Here is a 12557-nt window from a genome sequence, read left to right as displayed (position 1 = left end):
CCATCACGTTCTTATGGTGATTTTAACTATTCGTTTAAGTTTTCCTTGCTAGTGAATTTCTTGTTGGATTAGGAGAGTATAACTGAAGAATATCATGGCTGCACTACAGATGTACCACTTGTAATCACTGGCAATGTACACGGGCAAATTATTTTGCACTTACTGAAAGTTAAAATGTCTTTTCTTTTTTAGAAAGTGTGGATGGTTTCGCTGGGCCAGATATTTGGTGTTAACAGGAAAAAAAGCCACATTTAGTAAAACTCCCCACCACTTTCCTTAAAATGACAGATTTCTCCAATTTCACGTGTAATGTATTTTACTGATTGGAATGGTTTAGCAGGGTACAGTTGTTCCTCATCAGAGAGAAGTCATTTTGGTGCCTTTGGTTTGTTTAACCATGGAGCTTGCTTTTCCATGCAAGATCTCTGCTCAGGCAAGCCAAAATCTTCCCAACTGAAGGGAAGGCTCTTCCCTTATCTCATGGGGCATGGCTGTTTCCCCATCAAAACTGGTTCCTGCAGAGTCTTCCTCCTAACTTTGTTACTCTATTCTATGAAAAATTGTGCATGTGAGTCTGGCCCTTGATTTTTTTTAATATTTTTTTTTATACCGGCCAAAAAAGGGATAACTTATTTCTGGGAAGACTCTTCTTATTAAATCATCTTACTTCTGCTGAGAGCCTCTGCTGTAAGAGAGGTAGGACAATCTGAAATAATTTTTTGCTGTTAAGGAGTCTGAAGAGCCAGAGAGCTGTGGTAAACTTTTCAACTGTGGGGTGTTTTTTTTTTTTTCAGTGGCTGGTAAGAAGGGGTGATCAATGTTTTGAAAACTATGAAAGGAGCAGGCCCCAAAAGCTTACTTATTTCCAAAGATGTTTCTAAATTATTTCAAATATTTTCTGTGAGATAACTTGGCTAAGTAGAGGCATGGGAAAATGAACTGCCTATAAAGTTTTACTTAAAATCTTTCACTGGAGGCCATATGGCATGTAGAAAGTGCTCACCCACCCTGTTCTCAGCAGTTACGACTGTAATTCCTCTTACATCTCTTCCTCTGTACTGTCCGAGGCAACTAGGACCTGGGAACCAAATCTCACTACACAAGAATGATGAAGCTTTGGTGTCTATGACAAAGAACTATTTTTGATTTGCAGGAGTAATTGTGGTATAGTGTCCAGACACTACTTGCAAAAGTTTAATTGTTAAAGGTGGTATTGAGGATGTCTCTAGTATACGCTGGTTGGAATTTACAGCTGAAGACACTGTAAATTCTCTAGAAGGTCACTTCTGTCTAATGCAGTTGCTGAAAGATACCTCTGGCTCTCACTGTGCTATGGGGGCTCACATAAATGGTATCTTTGTTCCACATATGTTTTATGGAGGTGACTTCCTTTGTGGGACGATTGAAAAAAGAGTGGTGAGAGACTACACGGACTCAAAAAGACTTTTGGCTTATTGAACTCTTAAAAGAGAGGCTCCAAATCCTTGAATCCTTAAGACTCTAGAAGAGGCTTTCAGTATGTCTGCCTTGTTGATTTGGCTAGTGTTAAAAAAAAAACCCCTCTCTGGATGGGTACAATAGATCAGAGCATTGAAATGTGAGCAACTAGTGTGCAAGAAAATCCAGCATCCAGTGCAGTTTACTAAATCACTGCATTGCCTGTCTACTCAGCTTGTATTTTTTTCAAATAAATGTGGAAGGTCTTTTCTCTATATTTTTGTGTTGGCAGATGCAACTGTCCCTTGATAACTGTGTGTTAGAAATTATCATTTGTGTTACAGTACAGATCTTCCGTTTTCCTTTCATTTTAGGTGTGTACCTCAAATATGCTGTTGACTTGACATGGAAATTGTGGGTCGGGAGAAACACTGATTCCTTTCCGAGGGAAAGACCCCAGAACTTCTAGCAGAGTGTAATTACTTGGCAAGTTTTATAGGGACTTAAAATTATTGCTGCCTACTTTGGTCTTTGCTTGTTCTATCACATAGGAAAAGAAGCTGTGTTTATGATTTGATTCCAGAAAAGTAGCCCACATTTAACAAAAAGAATAATGCCAGCAGTCATGGTAATGGTGGGTCATCCAAGGTGAAAGTTTATAAATCTAGTTGTTGAGTCAGAGCTTGAGTAGGGCTGATCTGTAAAGCTAAAATTACTCTTTCTGATCCCTTGTTATGTCACAAAGTCAACAGCTTCTCTTCTGTGCTGGAGAGGAGGTGGGCCTCTGTAGAGGACACTTGCACTTGTGTGGCCAACATTCTTCAATCACGTCTTTCATATGTACCCATGCTATTTTGTATGCTAAAGGAGCACTTGGTAGTGACTGTCAGCGTTCAGTGTTGCTTATTATTTTGCAAGTTGTAAACTAGCTAATAATAGCTGATGGGTTTGCAGTGTTGACAAATTAAATGCCAGCATGCTTAGGGGTCCTTTTTAATTCCTTAGCAAGCACCCCATGGAGTGGAAATGGACAGCTGAGTGTTGCAGAAGTCAGTTACTTCACCAGTTAACTTGGAAATATGAGAGGAGTTCTGTCCTTGCTTTGAAAAGAGAGAAGCAAGGAAATTGCCCATTCCTGAGATGGGGATATATATTTGTATAACCTATAGTGTTTTGAAATACATGGAGTCCTGAGTATTGTGTATATGAGGAGACAACTCAATAATAAGATGCTTAAGTGTTCACTGTTCTTAAATTCAAATGAAGTCTAGAAAGGAGTAAACTTGGATGAATGTGGGGTTATTTTTGGTAAGTGCCCCGCTGAATGAAAACCTTAATAAATAAACACAGAGATCTCCAGCACTTGAGAAAGATTGAAAATTACTTTTCAAAACACAGCCTACTCACTAATGCTTGCTTGCTTTTTTTTTTTTTCCTATTAGCCTCATTGGAGTTGGAAACTAGGGACCAGCAGCTTGAGAGTCACAGATCAGGCTCAGTGTTACCTTTTGGTGATACTCGTCAGTCTTGCTGTTGAAGTTTGTGGAAAGGGGCAACCACCAGAAACTGAGCTTTTGTACTAGATGCTGAGCTTTCTTATGGTCATCAAAGCTGTCTTTCATTGTTGGACATGGACAGTAATGGCAATGTGTTGTTTTAAATACAGTGTTTCAACAAGCTCAGATTTAGTACAGAAATAGGACATGGATTTCTGCTTGTTAAATCTGTCTGCCTTCAGGGATTTAAAGGAACAAAATAGCTGTACTGAAAGTTTCATGATTAAAAACAAAAAGGTTGTGGGCAGTGGAGATTGTATCTGAGCAGTTTGGCTTCACTGAACAGCCTTTGCATTAACAATTTGCCAAATGTGTCCAATTTGCTCATATTAAAACATTTTGGGGGCAAGTTTGAAGTGCTGGTCAGTAAAGTATGCATCTCAAATTACAGTTTTGTTATTTAAATACAGTTTGTCAGTTCCCTTGATTACAGAAATCGTACATTAGTAATCAAAATATATTTGCCAATTTTATATATATATACATATACACACACACCCCAGATGTTGGGTTCGTCACGGAGGACAATTAAATGCATTGGGCTAGATTTGTGCAAAAGAGGGAACTGAATATCTTTTTCTAAACTTCTTGAAGCGGCTAGATGCGTAAATAAATACAGACTGCAGATTAACCAAGACCTGGTACTGTAGAATCCAGTCTCCACCCTTGATGCCAACAAACCTCTCATCTGGCAAAATTAAGCCAAACTGTTTCTGCAGCCTGAAAAGCCAGGAAAGCTAGCGGATTTTTCAGTGGCATAATGTGTGGACAGTGAAAAGTGAGTATTATTCATCTCTACCTTGTATTACCAAAATAAACAAAAAGTTACTTCCATATCATAGAATCTATGCCAAAAAAAAAAGATTGTTAGTCCCAGTAAACCCAGTTAACTACCAAAGACTGAATATAAAAGCTCATTAGGTATTTAACAATCCACAGATGTGAAATTAGGAATAAAATAATAGTAATTTTAACCATTTAGCTTTTTTCAAAACATGGAGTTAGTTCTTATACTGAAGCCGACATCTGCTTAATACCATGCTTTGCTTTGTGTAAGCTCTGTGTAACTCTGTCTTATCTCTCATCTGCACGGCCAGGAGTGACTCTGTATAGTCCACAGTATCTCACAGCACATACACAAGCGTTTTCAACAGCATGGGCACCTGTTGTATGAGAAGGAATTACTGGTTTTCAAATGCCATTGTCATCAAATCTGTTAGAATATGTAACAGAAAGCACCTTTTTCTTTATTTGTTTTACATGTTTGAGCTAAAAAGGAGGTTGATTCTCCTGGTTTTGGGGTGGTGTTTAAATTTCTTTGTTTCTACCTTTTAAAAGAAACAAACCATAAACTATCAACTCTCTCGCCATAGAAATTCCTTTTGTGCATGGCATGTCCTTGAATTGTATTTTCCAATTTCACAATGTATGAAACAGACATTATAAAAAAAACATTTCCAATGACCAGCTGAGAACCTCTCATAAATGCATTCTTGGTTATATTTTATATTCTGTGACCAAGCAGATGCAAAATGCTTTATGATGTTTTCTGTTTAAACTATTTTTAACTGCATTTGGAATGTGAATGGAAGGATGATGATTAATAAATATCAGTGACTTTTATTAGCACAGAAGGCTGCTAAGGCAAGGCACAGTTTTACTTTTCATGGACCTTTGTGACAACTATTATCCTAATACAGACATGGTTAGCAAATGAGTAGTGAAGTTGTAAGTGTCAGTGAGACCCTCCCTGGTAGGCATATCAGGCCTGAAACAGGAATGGTGTATTACTGTTGTGTGCAATAGCCACGAAACCAGGAACTTGCTTTCCTTCATGCTACAGGGCATTCCTGCCATAGGTGAAACAGCAGTGGGCTTACAGAAGAGTAGGAACTGATTGATTGGACACAACCATAGCCCTGTTCAGGGAAAGGGGGGGAAATGAGGCTGTGAGCCAGTAATAGCTGCTCTCCTGTGCAGGTACCTTAAGCTTTCTAGCATTATTTGAACAAAGTAAATACATTTCTTTGACTGTTGTCTGTGGAGGGAATGGAGTAGGGTTTTAGAACACTCCTGTTGAAGAGTTTTCTTTCAGCAAAACACGTTTTTGAGTTACTAGCTGTGTATTGCTATAGTCCAACCACAGGGTTCAGTTGCAGACTCATGCATGCAAGATTTAAGCAAGCAAACTCAAAATGCGTTTAACTGCTGCATTTCTAAGCCTAGCTGAGCTGGCATCTACCTGACACAGCCAAGCTGAATTACGACAGCATCTGAGAATGGTTCCCTGGCAAGAAGAGAAACTGTGCGGACAGTTTGCTGGAGTTTGTAGAGTTGTCTTGCCCACAAGTGTTGTGGTGCGGTAATGCTTGAGTGCTCAGGTTTCAGGGGAAATGTGGCTGACCAGAGTGTTATCAGCAGAGTAAATTATCCTGTGTGAAGTTCTGTGCTTGACTGTGCTGCTCTTGGTACCAAAGCTTCCATTGCACTTCTCTGTATTAGTTGCCCCTGTGTCTTAAAGTCCATGTTGAAAGCAGGATTAAACAAGGTTGTTAAGCTTACCTGGAAGTTCACTGGAGCCCAAGATTTCCTAAATTTTTTTTTTTTTTTCTTCCATAATATAGCAGGTTTTATAGCTTGTTAAGCGTGGGTTCTTTATTTTGGGGGTTTGGGGATTTTTTCCTCCTCTGAAAGAGTCTGAGTTTCTTTCTTCCGTGCCTGAACCACACCAACCGTAGAAGAGATCCAGTAATGTAAGCTGCAAAACTTTTATGGATCATTCTGGGTCAAATGTGGCTCTTGTTTTTCAGAGTATTCATTCTGTGATCTTTACTACTAAGATGTTTAGCCATGCCATCTAATAATTCTTGTGATAGTTATGATTTTGCAAAGTATGTAGTTGTTCATTAGAAATTCAGCTGAGGCCACTAACTACTTTTCATATAACCTGTTGACTTGTCTGCAAGTGAAATTGCTTAGTAATTGCTAACCAAAGAGAGATTTTTACAGCCTATAAAAAGTGCTGCTTAGCCTTTCTAGCTCCTTCTTGGTTTCCACAGGTTCCTCCCAGTTTCACATTTGCATTGTGAGCTTCACCAAGCTATTTGGCTTTTTTTTTAAACCAAAAAAATTCTATTCACGTGCACAAATAATCATAAGGTCGTTGTGTGTTATCTCTGTTGATTCCTAAACCAGTTTAACCCAAGGACACCTTTCACCTTAGTAGAAATCTTTATTGATATACTGGATAGTACTTGTTGTGGAAAAACTTACACTATAAGGAAAGAACGAAGTAGGTTTTTATGCAAATAATTTCTTTGAAGCCAAAGAAGAATGCTCAAATACTCCCATAGTAGTCCAAAGCTCTTTGTAGTAGCCCAAAGACAGCTTCCAACACATTTGTCTTTTTGTTCTTAAAGTGAGAAATTACGTCTTCTGACTTTGAATCCAGGGGTAGGAATTGCTTTAGTGTTACCTTAAATGTATTTGTGCTAGATGCCACTCCTCTGCTCCTTACCTTGGGAATGCTAAATTAATTTCAGCTTGGAGAGTGTTCAGACCACTGAAACTGCACACTTGACCCAGCTTGTGAAATGAATCATAGGGTCAAGTATGGGTAAAAGAATATTTTTGTGATAGCTCCTTGCCAACAGACAAACAAATCTGTGAGGAAAAAAAAACCAACCTGTTATAACTGGTGGTTACACTGGTTTGTTTTGAATTCGCAGTTGTCTGTAGTATCTATCAGGATACGTGCATAAGTGCAAAGAAAATTTGGGAGCCTTTCATTACAATCCTTGTGTTGGAGACAGGACTGAAAACATGAAGATTTTGGACACCCAGATAGTGAAAATGTTTTATTGTGTGTATTGACCCTAAGTGTATGATTTATTGGGAGTATATCCATTGGAAAATCAAAATTAGGAGAACTAATCTGCAAAATGTAATTTTACTCTATGTTTCTGTCTCTAAGGGTCAAAGCATACATATTCCATCTGTTCTATGGCTTGTCACTTGGCAAAACTGAATACTGATACCTGGCAAAATTGAGCATTCATTTATTCTCTGCAGGGGCGGGCTAGCTGAGAGGTTATGTCGACTGCAGAACAGAGAAAGATCTGCCATTAGCTTTTGGAGGCATCAGTGTATTTCAGATGCTAAAATCCCCTCAGGTAAGAAGCATTATACATATACTACTGTGTGAAAGGATATACTTACATGTGTGTATATATGGCCCACACAGGGGTACAACTGAAGTTTATATTCTTTGTGGTTTTTTGCCTGACTTGGGTTTAATGGTCTCTTGATTGTCTTCTGAGCTAATATTGCATTTCAGCTAAATATGATGGTTTGTAACGTCTCAGTCATCAAAGTGTTTGAATGTAAGGGGTAAAGAACTTGTTTTAAATAGCCTCCATCTAGACTGTTTACAGCTCTTTCATTTTCACCATCACCGGGGGAAATGGTGTTTCCAGCAGGTTGTAGGACAATTCAGGGTTTAATTTATGGGTGTGCAGATGGATTTTTGTTTCTTGTTGTTTCTCTATAACCACCTTTTCCTCTTTCCTTCTTCATTTTTCTTTGGTTTGAAGTCAGCCATATTCATGGATAAGTGCTGAAATTGTGAATGACAGCAAATATGGACAAACAGAACACAACCATGAAATGAGTGTGAAGCACAACTACAATGGGCACTTCACTTAAAAAGAAATGGTGGGAGTTATGCGAATTAGTTACAAGTGACTGATAGTACCACCTTTCAGTAGTATTTCTTGAGAGATAATGGTTTCATAGAGTTTAAGTGTAAAGAAATGGTTAGGGTTTTTTTATCAACTTGTGTGTGTGTGACTGTAGGCTACAAAATTTCAAACATTTATTCTGTATTAAGCCGACAACTTGTTTCTGAGCACATATTAACTTCCATTTATTTTTCAGAAAGTCCTCTGGTCTTAATTTGAAAACATGCAGATGAGGGCAAGTGCCTTGAGAGTTTGTCCTTAATTCCACTCCCAAATTTTTGAAAGTGCATTTTCTTCCAAATCTGAGTTTGTCTGGCTTCAGTTCCCCTCTTTTGTTTCTTGTAAAGCCTTTCTCCATTAGATTAAAGAGCTCTTCAGTATGCGGCCTTTTGCCTCTCTGACACTTGCGTAGCAAAATCATGCTGCCTCACAATTTTCATAAACTAAACAGACTGAGCTCTTTAAGGCTCTCTAAAGCATTTTTACCAGTCTTCAAGAGATTTGCATGGCTTTTTACTGCACCTTCTCAAACTTTTCAGCATGGTCTTAAGAACAAGGACAGCTGCTTTCTATGTATTCTTCCAGTTCTAGTGTCATCAAAACCATTGGCCAGGTCCAGTTCACTACTCAGGCTCCTGTTTGTTCAAGGCCTGTAATAAGTGTTTGAGTCTGGTTTGGCTTTGGTCACAGCGTGATTCTGGGACTTCACGTTGAATTGATTGTCCAATATGATTTCATAACTTCTGTAGCTGTTGTTTTCTGAGATCCAGTTTCCCACTCTCCAGCTACCGTTTTTGTTTCTTCTACCTGAACACAGGGAAGTATTTGTGCTGTATCCAGGTCTGCTTCATTTGAGTATGCCCAGCTAACCATGCAGTTCAGATCATTGTGTATGTCAAGCCTGTCCTCTTTTAGTCACAAATTTGCTTGAATTTGTGATATCCAGGCAGTTTCTTATATTATTTTTTTTAACTTGTTTTTATGTCATTGATGAAACCATTTAATAGCATGAGTGTTTACTTTCAAATCCTGCTGGAACTGCTCTTACGCAGTTATGATTCTCCACTGGTAAAAAGCTCTAACTGTAATTCACAAAGTTAGTTCTCTGAAATATTTTTTTTTTTGCATACCAATTAAAGGGTACATTACTGATAGTGAAAATGGTTGTTTTTTCATAAGAAGGTGACATGATTTTAAGTCACACCCAAACTGTTGGCTAAAGCTAGTCTCACAGTTTCTCACTGGAGCTTTAGAGGGCTTACATCCCATGGCCACTTGCATGCTGTGTGTTCAAAATGCCACCCCTGTGGAATGGCACGTTATATTTCTGACCTTAATTCCTTACTTATTTTTCCAGTCACTTTGCCTAGATCTGATGTCAAGCTAGCTGGTATCCAGTTATTGTAGGTCACTTTGTTTGCCCTTCCTGAATACTAGCACAATATCATCATCCTTTCAGTCTTCTGGAATTTCCCCAGTATTTGAAGACTCACTAGAAAGTAACATCAGGGAACCAGAAATGTCTTTAGCCAACTCTTTTCAGAACTGCTATGTTGAAAATTATACAGGCGTGCTGACTTAAAACCAATCAAGCCTTCTACATGTTGTTTATCCTCTACCTGAGTTACTAATGAATAGGAGGTTACTTTATCATTCTTATGTGGTATGAGGACATCCTCTTGCTTTTTCTGAAATATGGAACAGAAATTGATACTGAATAGGTCTGTCTTTTTAATAAAATGAAAATTTTTAGTTTTCTCTATAGTAATAGACCTGCAACATTGCTAATATTCTTTTTGTCCTAGCTTGACATGTCATTACAAAACCTTGTGTTTGGCTGCACACCACTTTGCTAGACCTGAACTCCTAGGCTGAAATATTCCATGCTAAACATCTGCCTCTGGCTGAATTCCTTTCTTTGATTATTCTTCTTTCTTTCTTTCAGAAAATGAGTCAGAATTCGTTAGCATTTTATGAGAAAAAGGCTATGGAAAAATACCTTGCTCTATTCTAAAGTACATTTGAAAAATTCTGATGAGTGTCTTCAAGATAATTTAGTTTTGGCAGAAGATGAGCCATTTCTGGGATATGTCTTTTGTCATCATGGTGAAAATCTACAAGAACTTGGGCAAGTTAGAACTCTTTAGGACAAACTACTGTTCCATTTACCCTGTGAGCATTTGCTAAAATTTCTGAAAGATGCTCAACATGCCATAATTTAGGAATACACTTCAACTTCACAGCCTAAATTTCACTTCCAATTCCCAATCTTTATTCCAAAGCATGAGGATGACAAAATAATCATTAAAATAGCTGTGATAATATTTTGGGGATATTTTTTCATCTAGGGCAAAATTTGTTTTTGATAGTTCGGTTCTTAGAATGGCCATACTGTTTCATGTCACCAAAATAAAATTGGTGTTTGGTTTGGAAAATGTCAGTCAGAATGGTTGAAATTTTAGTAATGTAACTAGATAACCTTCTAATAGCTTCTAGTCTGGCAATGTGAAGTGTCAGCACAGCAATTGCATACCACTTTTAGCTTTCATCTTTTTAGGTTCGTACTAAGGGTGTCTCACTAATCTGAGATTCTTCTTGGATTTTGTTTCACCTCTGTTTTGTCCAGTAATATTTCTAAACCACACTGTTTCCAGGCCTGTTTCTGACTTTAGCAACAGAAGTAGAGGAAAGAACTTCTCAAGTGACAAACTCAAATGAGTTATCAAAGGAGCCTGAAGATTAACGCAGAGGATTGAAGTAACTTAGTTGCTGGGAGAGCTGTCACTCTGTCTATGGATAACCCACAGACATGCAGACCACAAGTTCATTGCTAAAGGCAAAGGGGAGCAATTTCTAATGAGATCAGTTTGAAGTCCTCCTTCCATTTGAGATTTAAGGAAAAACATTTCCAAAAGTGTGGGCTGTTCCCCCCATTAGGCATTTCATGTTACAGAATTCTATGCCTTTGTTTTGCTGTTGTTTACTTTTATGTTGTGTCAATGTCCATGTTATCCAAAAACCCCTTGTTTTGGGTTTATTTTTTAAAAATTCCTTTCTGTTTGCTCCCCTGATCCCTTTCTGTAAGTAACCATTGTGGTTTGGCTGCCTCTTGGTCACTGGGATGAATCACTACCCCAAAAAAGAGCGCCTCCTTTCAACACGGACTTTCTGGTTTTTATACAGTGCATGGGGGTCTCACTTTTGGCTGACTCACTCCGCAGGGTAGAAGAAATCTCTGTGCTTTTTCTATTTTGACAATTTTGGGTCAAAATTGCATTTGGCAGCCTGTCCCTGTGTTGGGATAGGCACTCGCTAAGGATGTGTGTTTTTGCAAGGTGATTGGCAATTCCACTTCTGTAATCAAGCTAACCATATCAGACAGAGGCCTGAAAGGAGAGAAGACCAAAGCTACATGAGAGAAACCCATGCTACACAGTGTTGGTTGGATGCTTGCTGTGGTTTAGTTCTAACGGAGATGGCTGTCAGGCTCTTCGCCACAAATCCAGAATTTTTTTCTTCACAAGATGTAAAAGGGAGGCTAAGAGGTGTGCGGTCCCCATAACAGCAAGTCTCCGATCAGTCAAGCTGATGGTTTGAGAGTACTATGTGCAAGGGCTTTTAGACCATTTGCAAGCTTTTTTCTGTATGCAGTGCTGCAACTTCCCCGTGAAGTTTCCTGTTTGGGCAAAGAGGAGATCTGGACAGTTGAGAGAGAGAGAAAAAAAAAAACCCAACAAAAAACCAAACCTTTTTCCTGTCAACATCTGCTGGTTATATGGGGATTGCATGATGCAGAAGAAAAAATAGTGCTTTTCTGAGTTACATTCAGACAACTTTCCTGTCTATAGGAGAGGAGACTAATGATATTTGAAGCAAACTCATGTAGATTCCTTCTGTAACTTCTGAAATTTTACTTTCTATACATTTTATTTTCTATTGTTTTTCTTTTCCTTGCAGTTATCATCAAAGCAGTTCTTTACCTAAAATGCAGAAACATGTTATTCTCTAGCATTTATAATCTGATACAAGATAGTTGGTATTTGTTGGCCTGAGATTAAGATTTGGGATTGGATTACAATTGAATTTGAGTAATAAACTGATAATAAACCCAAACCATTGATGTTTCCTTCCAAACTGCTCCTTCCTGTCAGGGGGAAGTGACCTTCAAGGGGCAACAATTCTTCAGTTTGCTGAGGCAATTGGAACACACACATGAGGGGAGGAGGGTGAAGCCCTGGAGATGAGGACAGGGTTTCACACGTAACACCACATTTTCAGGAAGGCTGAAAGGCTTACAGAAGAGGACATAAACAATCACTCCCTGCCTTCCAGTTTCAGTGACTAGTTAAGGTGATGGGAAGAAAGGATTTTAGCAGCTTGAATGTCATGAGACTTGCACAAAAATTTATTTCCGTGCATGAAGAAAACAAGGGTAGTCCTTAACAGGGTTTCCTTTTACCATGCAAAATTCTGCTAAAAACACGAAGGTCTGAGCTTTGCCAGTTGTTGCTTATTTTCTTAGTTCTTGATAGTTTGTTTTATTACTTAGGAGTTAATACTATAAATTAGAGACGTGGCAAGTGGCCAAATTCATGTTTGCTTTTTTTTTTTTTTTTTGCTAGCCAACTTTCTGAACTTGTTACAGCATTGGGAAGGAAAAAATCAAATGTAAACTTGTCTTTTTCAAACAAGAATTCTTTGTATTGTTTTTGTTTTCTTATGAGAAACAATAATGGCATGCACAGTCACTTTGAGTAGCTTACATATGTTCTTATAAAGAATGTGTAATGTTTAAAGCACAGCCATATTCAGCAGCCTTTTTAAA

At 38.3% G+C, this 12557-nt stretch overlaps 1 protein-coding gene across 1 annotated transcript in view; it reads left to right on the top strand.

The window, feature by feature from the left end:
* Nucleotides 1-12557, top strand: part of SPIDR (scaffolding protein involved in DNA repair) — a 202485-nt gene that overhangs the window by 53516 nt on the left and 136412 nt on the right. Inside the window, exon 7 of the mRNA XM_019473737.1 lies at nt 7065-7165. Within this exon, the coding sequence (XP_019329282.1) occupies nt 7065-7165 (101 nt within the window). The remainder of the gene's footprint in view (nt 1-7064; nt 7166-12557) is intronic.

Source organism: Aptenodytes forsteri, unplaced genomic scaffold, assembly GCF_000699145.1.
Source record: "Aptenodytes forsteri isolate BGI_AS27 unplaced genomic scaffold, ASM69914v1 Scaffold23, whole genome shotgun sequence".
Taxonomy (NCBI): domain Eukaryota; kingdom Metazoa; phylum Chordata; class Aves; order Sphenisciformes; family Spheniscidae; genus Aptenodytes; species Aptenodytes forsteri.
The sequence above is the reverse complement of the archived record's forward strand: the minus strand, read 5'-3'. Positions and strand labels throughout refer to the sequence as shown.